This window comes from Amblyomma mixtum, chromosome 3 (genome assembly GCF_055824585.1).
Source record: "Amblyomma mixtum isolate Tamu chromosome 3, ASM5582458v1, whole genome shotgun sequence".
In the NCBI taxonomy this organism is placed as follows: Eukaryota; Metazoa; Arthropoda; class Arachnida; order Ixodida; family Ixodidae; genus Amblyomma; species Amblyomma mixtum.
This window is the reverse complement of record NC_143014.1, coordinates 424,602,154-424,627,643: the sequence shown is the minus strand read 5'-3', so window position 1 is coordinate 424,627,643 and position 25,490 is coordinate 424,602,154. Positions and strand designations below refer to the sequence as shown.

General features: G+C 51.2%; 1 protein-coding gene across 1 annotated transcript; it reads right to left on the bottom strand.

Annotated features, from left to right (window-relative positions):
• Positions 1 to 18,708: 18,708 nt before the first annotated feature.
• Positions 18,709 to 25,207, bottom strand: LOC149357931 (uncharacterized). The gene is made up of 2 exons (XM_089577995.1): positions 25,141 to 25,207; positions 18,709 to 20,625 (listed from the first exon to the last, which is right to left on the bottom strand). Exon 2 carries the CDS (start codon positions 20,583 to 20,585, stop codon positions 18,717 to 18,719), a length of 1,869 nt encoding a protein of 622 aa, XP_089434121.1. The 5' UTR covers positions 20,586 to 20,625; positions 25,141 to 25,207; the 3' UTR covers positions 18,709 to 18,716.
• Positions 25,208 to 25,490: the final 283 nt, after the last annotated feature.

Below are 25,490 nucleotides of genomic sequence, written 5' to 3'. Positions count from 1 at the left end.
TATGTTCACTAACAGAACACGATTATTTGCTGGGCGGGCGAGCTAGTTTCCTTTAGTCATCATGGGATTCATAGCGCTTGCAGACGGAAGCAAGAAATCGAGAACGGCGCACACAGCATAATGCATGTCATTCGCGACTTTGTGCACTCGTCTGCAATCACTGTAGACATGATAATCACTCACTACCAGAAAGAAGGGATTCAGAACCCCGACCTTAACCCGGTCAGTTTTTTTATTGTTTGCTTTGCAGCAAGGCGCTGATAATACGACGATGACGGAAGCAAAATTATAGCGCGGCAGGCAAGCGAGCCAAGAACGCTCGCTTCTCTGAACCACGCGGGCTAGAGCCGCTGCCGCCAGCGAAACCGCGCTGCTCAAGCTTCCATACGTAGAAAGAATGATTGTGGCGCTCCAGTGGCAAAAAGCGACAACGAACGTCAAAGAAAACGCAAGCAAAAGCATCGCAAACCGTTTGAGCGCGCCTGTGTTTCCTGTCGACAGGCTGATGAGTAAGTGGGACCTGTGGCCAGGCTTTCCGCGGTTCGCATTTCATTTGCCGCTGATAGTACGTGCTGCTTGTTTTGTGTATCTCTTACTTTTTCCGGGCTGAAGATCGCCCCTAATACTGCCAAAGTCTTCAGCTGCTTTTGTGTATTCGTAAATTATTCTCTTCTGCACGGTGACCGCTAGCAGGAAAGAAGTTGTGGGCGTACGTGACTCCCTTTTTTTCGTTGTGTCTTGCTTTTTGCTGTTCCAAGGTCACCGAATACAAAGTCGAAGCCGAGGGCTTCTTTTTAGTTAACCGTTAATTTTTTCTTCCTCCCAGACGGAGGCCATGCAGTGTCAGTGTAGGCGCCTACGTGTTGCCACTTTTATGTGTGCACTACTTCGTGCGCTTTTTGGTGTTTGCGTTTTCGACGGCGACTCCGTGCGCGCCGCCTGCCAGATGACTTAAAAAGGAGCCGTATGGGCACGAACTTCAGTCCGCTCCTCGGTGGAAAGGCCGCCGTTGCGTACTCCCCGGGACTCCTAGTCGCCGCACCGCATCCCTGAAACCGCAAGCTGCTCTGGAAGGTCCGTCGCCTTCGGTGGCCGCCCTGCCTGTGTCTTTGTGGATGGACTGACGCCGCGCTCACCGGCCAACTTGATGCTTTCTTCGACTGTCCCTAATTGGACTCTCGCTTTCGTTCTGGTTTGTGTAGACGAGTGTTTATTCCAATGTAAAACTTAATTCAGTGTATTTGATGAGATATGTTTTCCCGCAGTTGTTTTGTAGGATGTCCATTACGCCTCTGTAAAAGCTTGTCGTATTCTTCATATCAAACCTATAAATGTTGTTTTGTTGTTGTCACCTCTTAACACGCCTCTGTCTCATTCACTACGTTTGCTTACCGGTTACGCCGGGCATCGAACGGCCACCCTTCATTGTCATGACTCGGTGACGACCTCGCCTACACTCACCAAACCCGTGACACGCGGTTACAATCCATCGACGACCACTGCAACTGTACGTACCGCGCCTTGCAATCGACCGTGCTATTGCTCGCATTGGGGCGCACACGGCAAAAGGACTCGACAACGTTGCGGCAGGCCTTGTTAAATACCTCAGTGAACGCGAACTTATCGCAGCCGTATATGCGATTAGAGTAGCAATTAAGGAGTCGATGCCTATTGACTGGTGCTCCACACGCCTCGTGCACGAGTTGGGAGGAGAATCCAGGCTGCTCCGAGACTACAACAAGTGTGTTCTACCACCTCTTCGCCAACGTGGTCAAGTCATGGACACTGATGTGCTCGGGTGGAGCACAGCGGCGTCCTCACAGAGCTGTAAAATAGCTTTCAACTGTGCGACGGCTCGAAGTGCTGCGCCAAACTACTGGAGTTGCCGGAAAGAAATCTCGTGGCCTGCTTCATGGATGTAGCAACTGCCTATGACAGTTGCTACGATCCCCCACGATCTATTATTCACCGCCTCAGGGGCAGCGAGACGCCATCGACAAGGGTCAACCGCTTTAGTCGCCTATATGTTAGCCAACCGTCGGGGCCTGTTTTCATGGCACCCGCACCAAACCAATATCGATGCGCTGAGGACTCAAGCAGAGATGCACACTTTGGTCACTACTTTAGGTTTGGTTTATAGGATTTTAACGTCCCAAAGCGACTAAGGCTATGAGGGGCGCCGTAGTGAAGGTCTCCGGAAATTTCGACCACCTGGAGTTCTTCAACGTGCACTGACATCGCACAGTACACTTTAGGTGCCAATAAGTGGTTAACTGGTTTGTTCATAGAAGGTTGCGGCCAAGTACTACACCAGGGCGGCCAAATCCTGTTCTGGTGAGAGAGTGCGCTGTCGGTTCTGGTCACCGTGATCAGGCCGCACCCCAAGCCTGGTTGCGCAGTTCCATCGAAACGCGTTTTTTTGTAAAACCCGGTGGAGAATTGCGCGACACCGGGATTCGAGCCCCGGTCCTCTTGCACGCGAGGCGGATGCTCTACCTTTACGCCATTGCTGCTTACGCCATACTAGAAGAATAAGAATGGGTTGGAACGCATATGGCAGGCTATTTCAGATCATGAATGGCAGTTCACCAATATCCTCAAGAGAAATGTACACAACAGCTGTATCTTACCGGTACTCACCAACGGGGCAGAAACACGGAGGCCATCGAAAAGGGTTCAGCTTAAAGACAACGCAGCAAGCTATGAAGGAAAAATGATTGGTGTAACGTTAAGAGACCGCAAGCGGGCAAAGTGGGTGAGAGAACAAGCGCGGATTAATGGCATCCGGGTCGAAATCAAGAGGAAGAAATGGGATTGGGCAGGGAATGTAATGCGAAGGTGAGATAACAGCTGGTCCTTAAGGGTAACGGAGAGGATTCCAAGAGGAATCCTCTCCGTTACCCTTAAGGACCAGCTTAAGCGTAGCAGGGGGCGGCAGAAAGTTCGGTAGGCGGATGAGATTAAGAAGTTTACGGACACGGTGGCTGCAGCTGACAAAGGACAGGGTTAATTGGAGAGACATGGGAGAGGATTTTGCCCTGCAGTGGGCGTAATCAGGCTGATGATGATGATGATTAGGTGCCATATGTACCGGGGCTGGAGCGGATATTGCTTGACTCGGCACTGCGCTTCCGCTTCCCTCTAGCAGATGCTGACATACCTTACACCTGGATACTGCCTGGCCTTGTGTTTGCAGATGACCTGCTGCTTCTGGCAGAAATGAACAGGGTTGCCAGACTGGGCTATTGATAGCCAAATTGGGCTACTTCTTGTCCCAGTTGGCGTCAGAAATTTCGTTTTGGCTATGTGGCTACTTTTGGGCTACATCTTTTTCATGCGTGAAAAAAAAGTTAAAGTAGTTATAAGGTGCTCTGTTACAATTATACAGGGACAGAAGTAAAAGGCATGCTGGAATCAAAATGCAGACTAGAGCAGGTTAAAGAAATTGGGCGCGTCTGCAACAAAATGACAATTTGAAAACGCTGTGTTCGAGAACTTATGTGTGTCAGGCGGCCGAGGATCATGGCCTTTCGATTTCTTTTATAAAGAGTGGACACTAAGTGAAAGTTGCCCCCAGGAAACACTTCACGGCCTATAGATTCCACTTAATCCGAGAACTAACGCCACCCGCTCGCTCGCGCCACCGAACATAGACTGTTGCCGTCCGCACATGTGAGCGTTCTCCCATTGACGGTGCACCACGGGTGACCTTGGCGCAAGAATAAAGGGAAAACACTAAGAGAATTTAAGTCTCCCTACGTGGTGCGAATGCGTAAGCATTAAATGCTACTGTGTCGCTTCTGTTGCGTGGTTTCGTGATCCTCGTATGTAGACGTGGCCTAGTCGTTTGGGCGTCTGCTTCGGCTGCGGTAGGTGGCTGGTTGGAAACCCACCACCAGGCATGTCCTTTTCTTGTATTTTTTTTTTATTCTGGTTCTGCGGACACATTCTGCTCAAGATACGCATGAGGCAAGTAATGGCTACGCATTAATAATGTCGTTTTCTCTTTCTCTCTCTTCCTATTCCCGTGGTGGACACAGCAAGTGTGCGACGCGCAAGAGCCTACGCTGTTTTCTGCAGCCTCAAGCTGCAGACCTGCAGTCCTCGAGATTCATTGCGAGCTATGCGAGAGCGACGTATCCGTTGCGTAATCCGCGTGCCCTCGTGCGTAGCCATGGCGCCATCCTTCGGCGCGGCGCGGAGCCCACTGTAACTAATGAGGACGGCGGAAGTTAGTGGCATGACAGATCTGTCGCTACGAGAACTTTTGGAATGGGCAGGTGGGCGAAGTACACCAGGAACTACAAGAAGGAATGGGAAAAGGAGCCGGAATTCAAGGGTAATATGTCTTTCTCTTCATTGCGAACGTGCTGTTTGTTAGATTGAAGATAAAATTGACATAGAGTATCATCTAATGGCATATCCTTGATTTATTCTGAGCTCACGCATATCGTCGAATGTAGCTTCAAGATGGCGCATGGTAGATGCTTTGAGGTTGTTAAGATCGGAGAACACGGTCCTGGGAAGCATTAGTACCAGACGTGAGTCATCGTGAAGCAAAAGATGCAGCGAGGGCTGGCGACGGCGGCAGCAGCGGCGGAAGTAGCGGCGACGGCGAAGGCGGCGGCGGAAAGTGGCCGAGTCTGTCCTCGGGTCGCCGGACGGAGTGGTGCGGCGAAAGGTCAAGCTGTTGCAAGACGGCTGAAAGACGACTGTGTCCTCGAAAGAGGTCTCGTGCTTCGGACATCCGGCGGGGGAGTACGAGGACGCTCGTTCACCTGCTGGGAGACTGCGGGAAATTCCTCTCCCACGGGGGCCACGAGCAGAAGACTTGCCGCAGTGGTCAGTGACACATCAGTGTTTGATGACTCTGTCTCTACCCCCTCCCATCGACCGAGCTGCGAGAGACCCCAGCACAGCCCCCTGCCGTGAGTGGTACCACCAGTGTCCACATCTGCCGATCTGATTGGACATCGTTCTCCGAAGTTTATTCCCCAGTCAGGGATCTGGGGAATACGGGGCCTATTTAACGGGATGATGTTTTGTGACCGGAGCACTCCCATCTCGACTGTAAATATGTAAAATAAACCTTCCGTACATTTTCCTCCTTAACGGAGTTCGACACCGTCCTTCGGAGCCGGGACCTGTGGGGCTGAACGAGTCAGTCATCACGAGGGCCCCTCCGTCTCCAACAAGGTGATGCTCTCAGTGAGAACCTTTCTCTTAATGCATAAAATTGAAATGTGAGGCTGCGTAAGTATACAGCAAGGTATTGCCACTGTCGATGTGCTGAATCTGCGAGCGAACATTAAAAAGGTGAAATATTCCTAAACTAGAGCTACGATTGCGTTATAAAGCGCCGCCGTTATTTTGCACGTGCAGACTGGCTGTCGTCATCCGCTTCGGGTGATATGTCGTCATCCGCTTCAGGACCTAAAACTGCTCCGCACAAGACTCAAACATACCAAAAACATGAAGCTTTCCGCTGAACCGACGGCGGGGCGAATGCCATCATTTGCGGAAAGAAGACCGAGGGAGGTCCTCTGATGAGCTCAAGGTTGCAGAGCTGCTCCTGACTGCTCATGCGACTGCTGACCACCTGGCTCCCGTGGTGACTGGGTGCTTACACGACTCTGCGTTGGCGTCGGCAGTCACAATGGGCAGAACGAAGTGCACTGCACTAGTGACAAAAGCACTGGGACCAAAGTTTAGAGACGAACTTTTGAAAGACACGACTGGTGCGCAATATTCGCTGACTGTGGATGAGAGCACATGCACGAAGGAACCAGATGTCGTGGCGCGTTTCTTTTCTCGCAGCAACAGTGATTTTGCCAGAGCCTTTCTCTGCCTCGCGACAGCGACCGATGCATCGGCGTATGGGCTATTTTGTGAATTGAAGGCGCTGCTGGCTGAGAGGAAACTTGATATCAAATACTGCGTAGGCCTCGGGACAGATGGGGCAAGTGTTATGTGTGGGCAGCATAACAGCCTTTACACAAAAATGAAAACAGAAAATGCTCGACTTGTGCTTGTAAAGTGTGTGTGCCATTCTGTACACCTACCTTGTAATGAGGCAATCGATGTGCTACCCACCCACATTGACTACTTCGTACGCGAAACTTTCAATTGGTTCGCACATTCTCCAAAAAGGCGGCAAGAGTACAAGGACACGTACAGTGGTGAGCAGCCTTGTCTAGAGCGCTTGAGCAGTGCGCACTTGGTAACAAAAACCGAAATTAGAGAGCAGCCCCTCATTACAGGGCAAAGTTTTCGTGCCTGCTTTGTTTACGAGGCGCTACTTCCGTGCAAGCGTTGCAGCTGGACCCTAGAGGCTGCCACAAAATCTGGATTTGTTTGCAAGGAAGTGCACCGCCCGACAAGGCTGCTCACCACTGTACGCCGCCACCACCTCGGGCGGTGTCACGAATAAGCTGGTAGGTGTCTGTGCTACAAGATGGCCCAGCATTGCACCTGCCTTGCGATCAATCGTGAATCAGTGGGCTGCACTGCAAGCCCACTTGGAAGCAGTGAAAAGTAAGGATCGCATTTATACAGCAAGAGTACTAAGCGAAATGTACACTGATCAGCAAAATTTACTCTTTGTTAAATTCCTAAGGCCTAACACCGATGAATTTGACCGAATGAACACGCTCTTTCAGTGCGGGGCGCCGCAGCCTGTCAGGCTAAATGGGGAACTGATTTATTTTATGAAAACGCTGATAGCAAGAGTCGCAATGCCTGGCTACGCAAAGCCTGACAACGCGGAATGGGAGCAGCACACATGTCAGGGCGTATGGCATGAGAGTTCTTTTCCTTGACTGCCTCGAGAAGTCTTCCCTCAGTGGCACTGCCAAAATCTTTCTACTGGAAAGGTGCCGCAGCTTATTATAGCGTGCATTAAAAGCGTGCTGAAGCGGCTTCCTGCGAACCTTGAGCTTCTAGAACCAAAAAACCTGAAGAAATACTCATTCGAATTTGTCGAGCGTTCGTTCGGTGCTTTCAATTTATGCATTGGAATCCGAGTATCGCCTCCTTCAAACAAAAGTGGAGGACCTGGCAGTGGGTTCCTCGTCCACTAATGCATTCTGGGTAAGCGTGTGAAATGTAAAAAATGCTCCTGGCCAGCCGATGTTCCCACTCACGTATGAGCTGGCACTTTCGTTGTTATCGCTACCGTTATCGAAAGCCGCCATCGAACGAGTGTTCAGCCAGGTTTCACTAACTAAAACTGACCTGCGAAAGAGAATGTCGAACGAGGCATTGGAAGCACTCCTGCACGAGAAGTTTGGCCTTGGCCTTGCCAGGAGCGGAGGTTGCTGCAAAGATTTCAAACCGGGTCATGAATTTTTGTCCCGTTCCAGCTCCGAGTTTTTGAATGGACCAAGCAGTTCCGCTTCCCCCAATCAACTCTTGATGCTTAAGATCTTTCTCTACCATACATTCTTCTGTCTATATCTTATACTAGATTTTGTACCAGCCGCTATCGCACTAGACTTAGTCACAAAATTTTTTTGCAGTTCTTCATTTAGTGTGTTGTGTTCAGCGACATTGTAGTTTATTTGTGCGTTGTTCTTTTGGCGATTTCTTTTTACTCTGAGAAAAATAAAACACTGGATTTGTGACGAAGACTGCATTTCGCTTATCATGAATTTGCTTGCATGCCTGCATTACTGCACTCCTTGCAGTGTTGGAGCATCCGTGGCACACTGCCTTCGTGACGGTGCGCGCAGCACGGTGTTAGGTTGTTACACCGCTGCCACCAGTTGTAGCAACGTTGTCGCAAGCCCAGTGGGTAGCACTGGCCTGGCGGCCCGGGGCCCAGCTTCCAGAATCAGGAGGTACGGCAAAAGACGAGGCGTCGTTAACAACGTTTTAATGTTTGTTGCATAACGCAAGAGTGGCCAGACAAACGCCCACACAGAGAGAAAAGCGACACACATAAGCAGCAGCTGCTCGAGGACGAACCACCAACCGGCGTGGAGCGGCCGGTTTTATCGCCCCTGTGCTGCAGAGAGAAAGCAGGGGAGGGTGAGAACTGCGTGCGCGCGCCGTCCGAGCGAATGTGTCCGGACCCGCAGCCCCGAAGGAGACTCCCTGGCGCCGAGAGCACCTCCTCGCCAGTGCTGGAGAGTCTCTTTCTCCTGGGCGCCGCACTGAGAAGGCTGTGCACAAACACCACACACACACGACGACACGTGGCGTGAACACATCCAAACCCGCCCGCCCAGGCGAGGCGAGCGTCGTCGCTGGAAAGGCGGCGCCTTGCAGAGCGCCGGAGGTCAAAATGTCGGATACTTTTAACGTTGGCAGGGCGTCCGCCGCAGCTCCCGGTTAGCGCACATGACGGAGGAGGAACGTAACAAGGGAAAGAACACTCTGTACGCACCACCTCAAACATTATGTGCCTGAAAGAAATCTAATATGTAGATATTCTAGCCAAAAATTAATTCAATATGCCTAAGAAATGTCGTCACAAAAACAAATATTTTGGGCTACTTTTGGGCTACGCAAAAATTTTGCTTTTGGCTACTTTTGGGCTACTACGGAGGCCAATTTGGCCACCGGAGGTCGGAGCGATCTGGCAACCATCACAATGAATGGAATCGCTAGCGCATGGCTATAGTGCCTAGAATATTCTAGGCACTATAGCATGGCCACATTGGCGGCCACTAACCTCTGCCATCTAGGCAGAGGCGCGTCCGCAGAGGTGAGAAGTCCGCCGTCTTGCGATTTTTGTGCCCTCTACGTCGTCTTACCTGTTGGTGAAGCTCTGCAGTGGGCAGCCCAGTACAGATGCCGCGCTGACCATACGCTGACCCGCAGAAGTCCAGCTTTCTTAGATATCACTTTTAATTATGAGGCAAGTGTGGAATATTGTAAGATAGCGTTATGAACATATTGATGGTAATGGTCTAACCTTCGGATGCGTAGCCAAATCTTGCTTTTAAAGTTTGTCGTGCGCTCGCAGCGATTAGTTTAGACTGCCTTAAAAAATGTATGGGGTGCGTCTTGGACAATGATTGTGAGGCATCTGTGGAATATTGTAAGATGCTGTTATCAACGTATCCATGGGGATGGTATAATCTTCCTATCCGTAGCAAAATCTTGCTTTAGAAGTATCTTCTGCATTTACGCAGGGTGATGAAGATTGTCAACGAAAACCAATGGGCTGCGTTTACGACAATAAGTAGCAAAAAAACTGCAAGCGTTTTGAGGAGGGATCCGAGGATATATTGATTGTTATGGTGCAATCTTCCGGTATGCAAAAAAAATGTTTATAAACAATTTCTCATTCGAAAATTGGCAGTGGCTTAGCTCTGCTATGCCGGATATACGTAGCGTGAGGTATTGGTATATCTTGCTTAAGCTTGTTGTTATTAGTTTGGTTTCCCCCTGTTAAACCTTGAAAATCCGGTACGTCAAACTATGAATAAATTAAAGACGCGACAATATGCAGTATCAGTTGTCATCATCATCATCAGCCTGACTACACCCACTGCAGGGCAAAGGTTTCTCCCATGTCTCTCCAATTAACCCTGTCCTTTGTCAGTTGCCGCCACTGTATCCCCGCAAACTTCTTAATCTCATCCGCCCACCTAACTTTCTGCCGTCCCCTGCTACGTTTTCTTTCTCTTGGAATCCACTCCGTTACCCTTAAGGACCAGAGGTTATCTTGCCTTCGCATTACATGCCCTGCCCAAGCCCATTTCTTCCTCTTGATTTCAACTAAGATGTCATTAACCCGCGTTTGTTCCCTCACCCACTCCGCCCTCTTCCGATCTCTTAACGTTACACCTATCATTTTCCTTTCCATAGCTCGCTGCGTTGTTCTTAACTTAAGCTGAACCCTCTTTGTTAGCCTCCCCGTTTCTGCCCCATAGGTGAGTACCGGTAGGATACAGCTGTTGTATACTTTTCTCTTCAGGGATATTGGTAAGCTACCATTCATGATCTGAGAGAACCTGCCATATGCGCTCCACCCCATTCTTATTCTTCTAGTTATTTCCCTCTCATGATCCGGATCTGCAGTCACTACCTGCCCTAAGTAGACATATTCTCTTACTACTTCCAGCACCTCGCTACCAATTGCGAACTGCTGTTCCCTTGCTAGGCTGTTGAACATTACTTTGGTTTTCTGCATGTTAATTCTTAGCCCCACCGTTCTGCTGTGCCTGTTTAACTCATTGATCATGCTTTGCAGTTCTTGTCCTGAGTGACTTAACAAGGCAATGTCATCAGCGAATCGCAAATTACTCAGGTATTCTCCATTAACTCTTATCCCCAACTGTTCCCATTCCAGTCCCCGGAATACCTCCTGTAAGCAGGCAGTGAAGAGCATTGGCGAGATCGTGTCTCCTTGCCTGACACCTTTCCGTATTGGAATTTTATTGCTGACTTTATGGAGAAATATAGTAGCTGTGCAATTGTTATGAATATCTTCCAATATTTTCACACAACACTCTTCTACACCCTGATTCCGCAATGCCTGCATGACAGCTGAGGTTTCCACTGAGTCAAATGCTTTCTCGTAATCAATGAAGGCTATATATAGGGGTTGGTTATATTCTGCGCATTTCTCTATCACCTGATTGATAGTGTGAATGTGGTCTATTGTCGAGTGTCCTTTACGAAAGCCTGGCTGATCATTTGGTTGACTAAAGTCCAAGGTTGTCCTGACTCTATTAGCGATTACCTTAGTAAATACCTTGTAGGCAACGGACAATAAGCTGATCGGTCTGTAATTCTTCAAGTCCTTGACGTCTCCTTTCTTATGAATTAAGATAATGTTAGCGTTCTTCCAAGCTTCTGGTACTCTAGAGGTCACAAGGCATTGCGTATACAGGGTGGCTAGTTTTTGTAGCACAATCTCTCCTCCATCCTTCAACAAATCTGCTGTTACCTGATCCTCACCAGCTGCTTTCCCTCTTTGCATTGCTCCTAAGGCTTTCTTTACTTCCTCCTTCGTTGTCATCAGTTGTCAATGGCAGTGAAATTGGCAGGTTGGTGTCATTTTTCCTACGCTCAACGGCTAACTGCCAGGCGACAACCTCGGGGTCCGATGAATGGAGTTTTTCAAATCTCCTGTGCCGCTCAGCAGCAGCCCGACTCTCTTTCTCCTCCATCGAACACGGCGCAGTAGCTTTGTATCCCTCCACATTTATACACGCGGCGCAATCTCCTCGCGCATGCGCAGTAGCCCGCTGCGGCGAGGTGTCCACATCTCGGTGGACACCCGAACCAGAGGGAAGGCGCATAACTGCCCTCTTGGAACAGTGGACACCTCAACCGTGCTTTAGGCTAAGTGGCGGTAGTGACAGGTGTGCGCTGCATGCATCGGCATTGGCAACGTTGTGCCAGAAACGCGGCGCTGAAACGCATAGGACGTCGGCGTTCGTTGTGTTCATTGGTGTTCACTCCGATCATTTTAAGGAAAGGAAGTGCGCATAATAGCTTCCTGGGTCAGTGGACGCCGAGAGCGCGCGGCGAGGCACGCCAGCTGTCCGTAGTGACGTCACTTGCTCCTCGCGCATGCGCAGTATGGACGAGCAAGAGAGCACGCGAAACGGCGAGACTGTGGCCAGTGTAGCTCACGCTACAAAAATGCGCTTGTCCAGAATTTGTGGGCACAATTCGAGTTCTTTGCTACCCACGCAGACACCGAACACAAATCGGCTAAATTAGTCCGAAAACAGGCGCGCGAAGAGGAGACGGCTCGCTAGCAAACAGCGGGTCTAAAAAGGTGCGCCCTGCTGCTATTAAGGTGGATTCAAATGACGGATCATCGGCCGACGGACCAGGCATCGCATGACCTTCCACTTCCGTCACGTGAGGTCCACCGTTTCTAAGCCGCTTATCATAGCCCCTTCCTCTCCGCTCAGCCGTCGCACGTAGCGATAAGCGGATTAATCATGCCGAAGGTCTTTCCCCATACTAGGTTCACCAACTTTCCTGGCCGGGCGGGAACCTCACGGAGCGGAAGTGGGGCAGTCACGTGACACCTGGTCCGCGGTCTAATGGTGCGTTGTATGAATCCACCTCACAGGGGACGGTAATTGAATTCAAAGCGCACTGGTCTTAGAAGCGCGCAAAGGCGGCTTACGCACTCGTGTGCCACCGGCGGTTTGACCCCGACCCAGCAGTGACAGCCGCATAGTACCGGGTGTGGGGAGAGGAGGAAAAAAAATGGCTGAGGCTTAACTTGGTTAAGCCTGCAGAATGCGAAGCATCATCGTGTCGCGTAATTTGGAGGCGCACAACCACAGCGACGGCGCGAGGTGGGCCCCCGTTTCTCCACTGTCGTGACGTCATCGTGTCACGCGGTGTGACGTCATGTATCACGTGATTTGGAGGCGCACAACCACAGCGACGGCGCGAGGTGGGCCCCCGTTTCTCCACTGTCGTGACGTCATCGTGTCACGTGGTGTGACGTCATGTGTCACGTGATTTGGAGGCGCACAACCACAGCGACAGCGCGAGGTGGGCCCCTGTTTCTCCACTGCCGTGACGTCATCGTGTCACGTGGTGTGGCATCATCGTGTCACGTGATTTGGAGGCGCACAACCACAGCGACGGCGCTCGGTGGGCCCCCATTTCTCCACTGTCGTGACGTCATCGTGTCACGTGGTGTGACGTCATGTATCACGTGATTTGGAGGCGCACAACCACAGCGACGGCGCGAGGTGGGCCCCCGTTTCTCCACTGTCGTGACGTCATCGTGTCACGTGGTGTGACGTCATGTATCACGTGATTTGGAGGCGCACAACCACGGTGAAGGGCTGAAGTGGTAGCTAAAGTAGTATGCTTCGCATAAAAGTATTTAACATCTACTACCAGGGTGCGCGAAGCTGCCTCCTCACCACCCTCGCAAGTGCTTCGACTGCGGTGGATCGGAATGATGACCACTCGGGCAGTTCCGTCTGGACCTCCGAGGTGAGTGGATGCTTCCAGCTGCTCTTCTCGCGAAGCATTCGTGCCTCCTGACTTCACCGTCACGCTTCAGCCGTCGCCGCGCCCGGTCCATCCTGCTGCCACGTGGATCATTCAACGTGGAGGCCGCCTGCGGACAGCCACTGCTGCCCCGCAGTCCTTGCTGCGCCCCTGGCTAGCCTTGTGGCTGGTCGGAGGCCAGACTGCTTGCCTCCAGCAAGCCGACGACGCGTGCGAGCCACTCCCAACGCGCGGCGGCTCATCCCATCCTTCCTGGAGCCGATGCTGTTGATGAGGAGGACCTGCTGCCTGGTGACTGCGGACAGCCAGCTGTCCAGTATCCCTGGACGTAGTTTAAAAAAATATCCTAAAGGTACCACCGCCACCACTCGGGGGTGTGGACAACCAAGGACAGGCTATTCCAGTGGTGGCGATTTACAAGACTGATGATTGTATACAGTTCGAAAAAGACGGGGACATGGGAAGAACACAAGCATGAGCGCCAACTTTCAACTGAAGCTGCACTGAACTGCTTGACCCGCGAAAAAATATACATCGGCCACAACTAACAAAAGAAAACATGATGGCAATCACGTGAACAGATATTGCTAACAACCGTTGAAGGTTGCAACAGCGGCGTCGTTATCTTGCGTCCAAAAACCTTATTTCCCCCGCTGTTAATGCCAATTGAAGCACTACTTCCACATGAGTCCTCAATCCTCGCGATTTCTGCGGCTTCTAGAATTTCGCGGGTAAGCTGACTGCGATGTTTACTTATCACTCTCGTTTGGGTTAAGTGCGGCGTGCAATCTTTGCAATCCCTGCAGTGAGCGCCCAGCTCCCCTTTCACCGTTTCATCATGTTTTCTTTTGTTCGTTGTGCCTGATGTATATGTTTTAGCGGGGCAAAGCAAAAAAGCTTCTGTTGGAAGTCGGCGCTCATGTTTGTGTTCTTCCCACGTCCCCGTCTTTTTCGCGCTGTCTACAATCATGGATTACCGACTCGCCCAAGCGTCTGTTTTAGCCAGATTTACAAGACGCTCACACCGCGGTAGGTATGATGCGTACTCAGAAGAGCAAGGTTCCGGGCTAGTCGGTAGTGCATTTAAAAAGAAAAAACAGCGCGAAGAAACAGGGACGCACTAAGAAACGACATACACACGAGCGCTGACTCACAACTGAAATTTTATCTGGCGGAAAGACGTTTAAATAGAAAACATGAGAGGTAATAAGGGAGTAATTACTCATTGGCATCCACCCAAGCGCAGCCATACGGCTACAAAGGAAAGCTATACAGCTTTCTCAGAAATTTCGTAGTTAAAGAAAAATTCGTCCTGGTGGATGCCAATGAGTAATTACTCCCTTATTACCAATCTACTCCACCTTGGGGGATTCCCCTAAACATTTGACCAACACTCTTCCCACTTCGAGTTACTGATCAATTCGCTCTCGCCCTACCATAAGCTTGCCGTCCCGGTTAGCTCAATTGGTAGAGCGACTGCTCCGGTGTGGCGGTGGTTCCGGGTTCGAACCCCGGACCAGGACGAATTTTTCTTTAACTACGAAATTTCTGAGAAAGCTGTATAGCTTTCCTTTGTAGCCGTATGGCTGCGCTTGGGTGGATGCCAATGAGTAATTACTCCCTTATTACCAATCTACTCCACCTTGGGGGATTCCCCTAAACATTTGACCAACACTCTTCCCACTTCGAGTTACTGATCAATTCGCTCTCGCCCTACCATAAGCTTGCCGTCCCGGTTAGCTCAATTGGTAGAGCGACTGCTCCGGTGTGGCGGTGGTTCCGGGTTCGAACCCCGGACCAGGACGAATTTTTCTTTAACTACGAAATTTCTGAGAAAGCTGTATAGCTTTCCTTTGTAGCCGTATGGCTGCGCTTGGGTGGATGCCAATGAGTAATTACTCCCTTATTACCAATCTACTCCACCTTGGGGGATTCCCCTAAACATTTGACCAACACTCTTCCCACTTCGAGTTACTGATCAATTCGCTCTCGCCCTACCATAAGCTTGCCGTCCCGGTTAGCTCAATTGGTAGAGCGACTGCTCCGGTGTGGCGGTGGTTCCGGGTTCGAACCCCGGACCAGGACGAATTTTTCTTTAACTACGAAATTTCTGAGAAAGCTGTATAGCTTTCCTTTGTAGCCGTATGGCTGCGCTTGGGTGGATGCCAATGAGTAATTACTCCCTTATTACCAATCTACTCCACCTTGGGGGATTCCCCTAAACATTTGACCAACACTCTTCCCACTTCGAGTTACTGATCAATTCGCTCTCGCCCTACCATAAGCTTGCCGTCCCGGTTAGCTCAATTGGTAGAGCGACTGCTCCGGTGTGGCGGTGGTTCCGGGTTCGAACCCCGGACCAGGACGAATTTTTCTTTAACTACGAAATTTCTGAGAAAGCTGTATAGCTTTCCTTTGTAGCCGTATGGCTGCGCTTGGGTGGATGCCAATGAGTAATTACTCCCTTATTACCAATCTACTCCACCTTGGGGGATTCCCCTAAACATTTGACCAAAACATGAGAGGGTGGGTAATAGGGCTGCTACAGCGATAACCGGCAATCAGTGTGGTCGCGTGACAAGATGGCAAAAAAAAAATAGGGAACAAAAGAAAGTTACAAGCAATAAAAAGACAGTATAAAGGGCCGCGAAAAGGAGGTCAGGTAGGTAACATGAAAAATTACCCAAAAGGGCGAGGAATGCGTTAAAACCATGAAGGACACAGGTGAGATTATACAAGTGAATACATAAAAACGTGAAGAACGTAAAAGCTTGTCCAAATAGGGGGAACTAAAAGCAAGATAAAAGCACTACCAACCAGGGATCTGTGAATTATTCAGCTGTGTGTGGCAAACAAGAACCTTAGGTGTTTGTCAAGTCACCCAGAAAATCCAGCTTTTTTTTTTTTTTGACAAGCAGAGGGATGGAGTGCTCACGCATTGTACACCGGCTTGATGGATTTTGAGGGCTTCGACAATTTCCCTCGTCCTCGGCGGGTTATCGCTGCAGCAGCCCTGTTACCCACCCTCTCATGTTTTCTATTTAAACATGTCCACCAGAATAAAATTTCACTTGTCAGTCAGCGCTCGTGTGTGTGTCGTTTCTTCGCGTGTCTGTGTTCCTTCGCGCTGTTTTGTTCCTTTTAAATGATGTGTACTGACGTTATAGTCATTAAAAAATAAAACCAAATATAAATGTGCTAATCAGGCGCCAGAAATTCCGCGCAATGAAAAGGCCATGTTATGGTGTTTCACTGTAGTGAAAAAAATGGTGTGTGTGGAGGAGCGCGTTCCTCGCTCGTCTTGTTGTCTCCTTTCTCTGTCTTCGTTTTGTTAGCGCCCCCATTTTCATCATGAGGTAAGTATGTGCACGGCCGCTTGCTGCTGATCAACCGGCCGCCGCCGCGGTGGCTCAGCGGTTATGGTGCTCGGCTGCTGACCCGAAAGACGCGGGTTCGATCCCGGCCGCGGCGGCTGGAATTTCTTTGGAGGAGAAATTCTAGAGGCCCGTGTACTGTGCGATGTCAGTGCACGTTAAAGAACCCCAGGTGGTCGAAATTTCCGGAGCCCTCCACTACGGCGTCTCTCATAGCCTTAGTCGCTTTGGGACGTTAAACCTCATAAACCATAAACCATGATCAACCGGCCATGGTATGTGCATGTGTATATGCAGTGACGTAGTATGTCGGTCAGTGTAACCTAGACAGTGGTTGGTAATAGATAATTTTGACTGGTGATTTGAAATCGGTAACGTGATCGACAATGTCATTGTGTATTGGTAATCGGTGAGAAATGCGAAAGGAATAAAAAGAGAAAAAAAAAGAAGGAAAAGGTGCTGTCGCGTCTAATCTCAAGGCGAAGCTTGTGTCATCTTCGTGTTTAATGCGATACCATTAGGTGGGTCATGAAGGCGAATGCTGTCCGGCGGTGTCTGTGCGAAGCCTCCACCAGCTGAGTGGTGCTTAGGTGGACTATACTCTCACCACCTGTGAACCGTCCACCTCTCCTGTTCCTATCCCCCTCCCCTTCTCCACCTGTAGGGGGAGAGCAGGGAGACGCCCGAACCGCCCAGCAAACAGTGAAATGGCTAAGAAAATGACCCAGAAAACAGCAGGCCTATACGCAGTAAATATGCAGCTTCCCAGAGAACTGTTCAGTGCAAAACGAGGCTTGCAGGAGCCAATCCTTCCCGTGTTGGTCGGGAAGCGCAACCTGCGTTCCACCAGCCCCACCGGAGGCTGCGTTTGAAACCCGCCAGTGCAGTGGTGCATCGCTTGAACGCTACGCCACTGCACGAGGACCCACCGCATTCTATGTGGAGCAAATTTCCCGCAGTTGCGTAGTCGGAATTGGAATAGAATCAGATATCGAATAGATGGGGAAGTGAAAGAACGAACTGAGAATTGGAATACATTGAGAACTGGAATAGATTGGCGATTGATATCCGCATGCTATCGCATTTCCTCCGGATCAAACCAATTGATAGCCGGCAATATTTTTTTTTTCATGTTTCTCTCAACCGGCTGGTATGCACATGCCGTGTGCGCCTGCTACAAAGCGAGCAACCAGAAGCAATCCTCATGATGATAGGAAATCTGGGCATGGCTGAAAATGCTGCCGAAGCAGAAGCGTAGCGCGGTCGTCGAGAAGACCCACCTTTGGAGGTCTCTTTAATGCTTCAGTTAGCCTCAAATACATAAATAACAGAAGGCCTTCTTCACTGGGTCGCAGAAATCATCCACAACAGCTGCGCTGTCAGTATGTATTACCGATTACCGTAATTATACTGCGAGTTCTTTGAGGCTACGTTAAGAACAATGTGTATACATCTCCGAACCTGCGAGGTTCGGAGGAGGAAGTACAGAGGTGCATCAATCCAAAATGAATTGCTGTGGCGCGTGTTACTCTACGCCGCAAAGATGAAAGATGTGCGTGAAGACTACAGGCGAGTGGACTTATAACGATGGTCGTTGTAAGTGGGCTATCACGTGTAGTATGCTAATGTGTAATTACCCCAGCAGCACAGCTAATCGGCCCAGTATCGGAAATGCATTGGCTAAGGCCGGTCCCACAGAAGACCAGAGTGAGACCATCCATTTCCAATATCGGGCCGACTGCCTGGGTAGAGAAATCTACTAATTAAGAAAGTGCAAAAACCATTAACCCTGTCGCCTCATACCCTCAAGGCGGAGCCTCAGCGTGCCCCTAGTTATAAAATTACTGCTTCGTATGACGATATCCTTTTGTCGAAACTGGCAAGCACCCCGAGGATTTTCCCCTCATTCACTTGGCGATTATCAAGAGCCACCTGCCCAACCTCTCTCTACCATGCTTAAAGGTGCATTTTGGCATATTTTAAACACGCGTATTCTAGGAACGGCGACGTTGTTAAACGTTTTTTTTTTGTTACAGTAATATTGCGTTTGTGTACCTGTCACCTGTAGAGAGAAACAGCTGTCTTTGCACCCTCTCATATGAGTTCTCCATTCAAGCCTACTCTCCAAAAACGAACTTTGCAGGGGCGGACTGGTAACAGTGCCACTAATACGCCTTAATAAAGGTGCTAGCAATTGCGCGAACCGCAAGCTCAGCACGAATGCAAGCAGAGGACAGTGCGTCCAAGCCATAATTGAGGCGGTGGACCGCAGTCCGGCAATGATGTCATATCAGGGGCACATGAAGGCATTGGGAAAATTGTGGCAACTTTATTGAAAAAATTTTCGACGCCTCTTGGAAAACACGGTGCTTTTGAAAAAGCTCACCAATCCGCCTAGAAGAAGGCGTCGCTGCGGTTTCGCGGGCTGGCGAGGCCGATGAATGTGGAGCCGTGGCAGAAGATGCAGGGCAGGCTGCCAACCGTGACGCCGCGTGCTTTCGGGTCCGTGTCGGGGCCGCGCTCGTGGGCGATCCAGGTAACCGGCACCTCGACGCCCGTCAGCATCGTGTAGTGCAAGTGGAGGACCTCCAGGCGAGGCATGGTGCGAGGCAGCTTGCGGAATAACTCCCTCACCACGGAAGCGCCGGCGCACACCCCCGAGTAGAGCGTCAGGATGCGGAGGTGCTTGGCACGCGAGATTTCGCGGAGAAACCTCGGGCAGCCTAGGTCGAGGTTGGCGTTCCCGTAGGTGAAGGAGCGAAGGCTGGGACTTGAGCGCAGCAGCGCCCCGATTCCCCAGTAGCTCTTGTCGTCGCCCCAGGAGACCGTGAACAGGCGCAGGCTGACCAGCCGGCAAGCCCGCAGGAACTCCAGGGAGGGCATCACCTGGACGTCGCAGAAGCTGAGCCGCTTTAGCTCGGTGCGCTCTTGCAGCGCCGCCATGCTGCGCTGCGGGATGTTCAGCGGCAGCCCGCAAGTCCTGCAGAAGCCGCTGGCGCCGTCTCGGGACACGCGCACGTCAAGCTCTTGGAGGCGGCTGCAGCCGGCTGCCAGCCGATCCACAGAGCCCTCGTAGTTGATGCTGCACGGTGCGACGGCCAGCTCCTGGAGCATGGGCAGGTTGGCCGCCACAATCTCGCAGCAATTGACGCTGGTGGTAAAGTGGAGCGATGTCAAGTTGAGCGCAGTGATTGCGCGGCAAACTGCGAAGAGGCTGCGCAGCGGTTCCACGAATTCGACCCCCACGATGGGCAGCTGGCACACGCGGTCGCGAGGCACCGCGGTCAGGGCCAAGCTGCGCAGCTCCGACCAGCTGTGCTGGCGCGCAGCGGCGGCCAGCTGCTCGGCGCTTCTCCTGTTGGGATCCTTGATGGCGAGGACCAGCTGAGTGAAGCCCCAGACGCCCGCCGGCCTCTGCACAACGTCCGGCAGGAACACGCAGTTGACGCTCTCGACGGGCTGCATGCGAACCACCACGTTACCAAGGAGGGCAGCTGCGATCTTGAAGACTGAATTCGGTTGGTTCTTGCCCGCCAGCCGCAGGTACGGAGACTTGAGCTGCCGGCTAGTGGGCTCTTCCAGCGAGTATGTGAATGAGCGAAGCCGCTTGATGTAGTTCTCTCCGACCATGCTACCGAACAGCTCGATAGACCAGTGGTGTTCGCTCTGCATCACGTGCAGATGCAGGTCCTCCAGGGCACTGCTGCGGTCCAGAATGGCTCGCACTACTTCAGCGCACGCGTCGTGCCTCGCAACTTCGACGTACATATAGCGGACGCTCAGGGCGCGAGATTCTGGGCTGTTTTCCAGCAGCCGCTGAAGGGTGGTGTACGCACTGGGGTACTTTTCCTCCGGGTACAGGGACCACATCAGGCTCTCCAACGAACTCTGCGGTGCGATGAGCAGGGAGACGATGCCCGCGGGATCCACTCTGCAGCTCAAGCAGCTGAATGAGGTCAAATTCGGACACAGGCGAGCGCAGAGGATAACGTTCGCCGGGTCAGTCATGATGCAGTTGTCGAGGATCAGCTTCCTGACGAACTGCACTCGCCTGCGTGTGAAGAAATTCGCCATGGTTTCATGGCTCACGTTGGGGCTGCAGCGGATTTCCCTTAGAACTACGGCATCATACACAACGCTCTCGAAGCGCTTGCTTGTGCTTTCAATCGCCAAGAGTGAGCGGGCGTCCAGGTGCACGAGAATCCTGAGCCAGATTTCGTCCGGAAGAGTGCAGTAGTCGTACATGCGGAGGCCCCCGGACATGGCTTGTGCGTCCAACACAACGGCTTGAAAGAACCTGCAGCTAAAAGAGTGAAGCAAAGGCGAACGCCCCTTTAACAGATGAACGTGGACGGCAAAGCGATATTCGAAGGACCCCTGCTCTGCCTTCTTTATCTCGCTTAAGAACCGATAATCACACGTTCTTCAAGTTGCGTGTCTCTCTTGTCTAACTTTTTGTTACTTTTACTCGCGAAAATGACTTGCGCTCGGTACGAGGCATCAACGGTAGCCGCCTAATCTTGCGCTCTGGAAGGCACGCGCATATTTACAAGGTAAGTTGCTGGGCGAGTTGATTCCGATATTCCATGACTACAGCGCAACGAACGAGACAAGAAGAAGAAGGACACAGGCAGAGACACAACACAGCGCTGACTCACAACTGAAATCGTTATTAGCTGCCAGCCGGAATAAATACCAAACTGGCGGCCAAAAATGGAAGGAAATGGGCACAAGTCATGCAGCGGGAAAACAAAATTCAAAAAATTCCAAAAATAATAATAATAAAAACAAAATAAAGCACACGCGTGTCAACATTCACATTCAAGGTAGCGTTTTTCTTTTCCTGACAGCAATACAGATGGTGCGCTTATGCATTCTTCCTGGAGCCTTGCTATCATATGTGCTTCTATGATTTCCCTTGTCAACGAATCGCGGTTCGTACCTATCACAACGCACTCGTTGTACAATGGTTCGCAGGCATCGTTGTCATCTTCGTCATCAGCATCATCACTTTTGCCATTTCTCCAGTGCTTCGCTTCGTGGCCGATAGGCCCACGTGCGTCATTATAATCATGCTCATTTAATCTTTCATTGATACATCGGCCGGTTTGCCCGATGTATTGCTTCCCACAAGAATTCAGTTGTGAGTCAGCGCTGTGTTGTGTCTCTGCCTGTGTCCTTCTTCTTGTCTCGTTCGTTCGCTGTAGTCATGGCATATTTACAAGCTGCCGCTACAGGGACAGAACAATAACACTGCATGTGAGTGTCCCACCTATGGGCGAGTCACTAATACACTTATCAATGCGCGCGGTAGCACGGTGCAAAGCATCGAAGAACAAACTCCACCACAACGGCGACGCACATCGCGCACGCTGACATAAGGCGCCTTCCGAAGCGGCTGCCAATGCACGGCGACTTGGTCCCCTCCGCCCAGCCCCAGACGTCGGTGATTAGCCACTGGCTTCGCCGCCAGACGAGACGCCGTCCGGCCCTGCGTCGATGCTTTGAGTTCCAGCTTTAACCCGTTCGCAAACGAGACGATCACCCACATCGGCCGGGCAGCGGAGAAACCACGTCAACGGGCGGCAAGCCGCGCGCCACGGAAGGCGAAGCAGCCGAAGCGCGAAGGCAACAGCCGCCACGCAGCGACACGAATCCGACATATCGGTGCGCTACCGTGTACCGCGCCGTTAAGCCATCTGACTCTCAATGAACCACGCGCAACTCATGGGTTATCGAGTCCGCGCAGCGCTGTACTGCGCTTGACGGACACGACGTCATGACTCCGACACTCGCGCGAAGGCCCCACGGCCGCCAAACAAGATATCTGGAGAGGCTCGAAGCTTTCCCCTAATTTTTTTTTTTTCACTCCGAGCAAAACTTTCCCCTCGAAAAGTCAAAGTACCTTGTAACTCTTTCCTTACCGTGCCTATTCAAATCACTCAATTTGAACGAAGGCGCAAAATGGCCCATTACGCGCGATCTGTTCCGCTTCTGGACAGTAACGCCAACCCGCATATTGCAAAAAGAGTGTACTTCAGATTCGTTTCTTTTTTTAGCGGTATGATGGAATATTTTTAAACTTCCCGGGAAACCTGTCAGCGCGGAGCGATCACGGCAAGCATGGCTTCCAAGGTGGGGACCGCGTCACGCGACGACCACGCTTAGCAACGGGGCTCTTCTCGCGATTTCGCAGCATCGACACTAGACTTTGTAGGTGCAAGCCAAAGCGTTATGTGGAAAGATGACTGCTCCGCCAAGCCCCGACCCCCGACCATCGACAGCTGCCTGTATGTGACGTTAGTTTTCGCAATTGCCTATACCAGATTCGCAGCTTTCAGAGCCTCAAGCAGTGGTTGGATCGAGTTGCCTTGAAGAAGGCCCGGGGTAGACCTTGGCACTACACTACGGAGTAGCCCAAAGCACTTCGCGCGAGCATTTTTCTGTTTTTTTTTTTTGTACCGATCGGAAAATTTAGCATGAGGCTTTCGGTAACTTTTAATTCTCGTTGTGGACATTGTGACGCGTAAAACGTATATGATAGATTTTTGGCAATTTCCTCACTGGCGTCCCAGAACCCTCCTCGCAGCGCCGCCTCTCCTCCTCCGCTGTTTTCTCCCTTCTCCTCTTTTTTTCTTTCACGGCTGTTACGCTCTTCGGTCTATTCCTCGGGCGAGTCTGCCTCCGCGCACCGCCGCCGCGAATCTGCGCGTCTTCTGAACCGCGGCCTGGTCAGCGCGCCTCTCAATGTGCTGACGCATGAACACGTAGGTGGTGGTGGAAACGTTTATTTCCAATGATGTAAATCGTAGGGGGCGCCTGGTTTGCCGCAAAAGTTTGCATGATTACGAGAATTGGTCTGGGTATCGGGCATGCAGCAGTATTGGGTATTGAGCAGTCCGGGTTTGTAGTTGTCGCCAATGTGCAGCCTGCGCTATGGTGAGGGACGGAGCGGGGGGTGCGTATACCCTTCTTTTGTCTCGGTAACACGAGAGAATATCACGGAAGGAGACCAGGTAGTGCGCGGGCCGCGGGCGAACGGACCGTCGTGTGAATCGCCCTTTAACGCCATTTTAAGTACGTGCGCAGTCGCCTTATTTGCGCGAGGAACGTGCCGGCACAGAGGGCAACGCGAGGGCAACGCGAAAATCGCGAGCCGGCCGCCCTAGAAGCTCGCCAGGAGCAGAATAGCTGTGAAAGACAATACGAGCAGAATCGCTTTATTAAGGCGAAAGCCTTTAATGCCTCATACTGTCGTGAGCAGGGAATGCACTACCTGGTCTCCTTCCGTGATATTCTCTCGTATTACCGAGACAAAAGAAGGGAATACGCACCCCCCGCTCCGTCCCTCACCATAGCGCAGGCTGCACATTGGCGACAACCACGAACCCGGACTGCTCAATACCCAATACTGCTGCATGCCCGATACCCAGACCAATGCTCGTAATCATGCAAACTTTTGCGGCAAACCAGGCGCCCCCTACGATTTACATCATTGGCAATAAACGTTTCCACCACCACCTACGTGTTCATGCGTCAGCACATTGAGAGGCGCGCTGACCAGGCCGCGGTTCAGAAGACGCGCAGATTCGCGGCGGCGGTGCGCGGAGGCAGACTCGCCCGAGGAATAGACCGAAGAGCGTAACAGCCGTGAAAGAAAAAAAGAGGAGAAGGGAGAAAAGAGCGGAGGAGGAGAGGCGGCGCTGCGAGGAGGGTTCTGGGACGCCAGTGAGGAAATTGCCAGATTTTTTATTCTCAATTTTCTGACTGAACAAATCCGCGAGTCACTGAAATTTTTCCAATGGAAGATTTTTTTTCTTCGTACGTAATACATATGCTGTGCGTGTGTCATTAAAAAGAGACCTGATTGGAACAAAGCAAACCTATTAAATTTTGGGAGAATACTTTTTCCCACACCACCATGAAATTGTTTGTTTTCCCGCGGAAAGCAGTTTGCCACAGCAAAGAGCTAAAAGCACCGTAAGGAAAGTAGCGACTGTCCAGGCACATTCGCACTTGGGAATCCGGCGTCGAGAGCATGCGCAACCCACCGCTCTGGTGAATACTTTAGCTGCGGCTGGGGATCGGCTGAAACACCCAGCGGAATGCGCGATCGGCCCGAAACCGATTTCTGCCAGCGGGGAATAATTTTTTTTCTTTAGGAGATGAAAAGGTGCACACCTCAACCGTGCCGTGAGGGAAGGTGGCAGTGAAAGAAGTGCTGTAGAGGAAGCTGCGGCATAATTTCAACCACTTGGGGATCTTAACGTGCAGCGTCATCGCACAGCACGCGGGCGCCTTTTGCGTACAAAGCGCGGCCGTGTTCGAACCCGGAGCCGAACATGCCGCTGCGCGCCTAAAGGGCTAGACACCGAGCCACCGCAACAGGTCCAGCGGAGAAACCGGTTGCTCGCCGCTAGCCAATACGAACGCGAGGAGAGGCTGCACTCGCCAACATCTCGTACGGCTCCGAGGTCGCTTGTACAGGCGCGGCCATTAGTAAACGGAGCATGCTATTGCGTTCAAAGTGCAATCACGCTTTCTCCATTGGTAATGAAGAAGCGTTGTTTGTCTGCAAGAAAGCCCACCAACCTCCTCTACCAACCTCCTCTACCATCATGCGCGTACCACTGCTGGAAATTTCAATTAGGTGACGCGTGAAAAATATTCCAAGACAATGGCGTGCTCCGTTTACTTTTGTCCGCGCCTGTACACTTGTAGCCCTGGCATGAATTCAGGCAGTGAAAAGTTTCCAGCAAAAATCTGTTCTGTGATGCACGAATCAATCAAACGATACAATAATACAAAAGAAAGTTACCTTTTTTGATCTTGCACGCGAATCTCCCTCGAGAAGTTCCCACACGTGGCCACGCTGGTATCGCTGCGAAACGTTTGCGTCAGACTTTGGACTCGAAGTTGCGCTTGAAGCGCCACCGATGCGTGTACTGTGGGCTAAAACGACGCTTTAATAGGAATTGTGAAATTAATTTCTGCCTTATTAGTTTTTAGTTTTTAATATAACGTTAAACATTAAAATATTACCCGAAAATTGCATTGCAGTCAAGCACGCAAAATATGTAGCGATAACAAGCGCGACTGAACGGTACTGATACCGCCATTGATTTCTGCGAGTGGCGCCATCACCTCGCGACCATCGTAACTAACTAG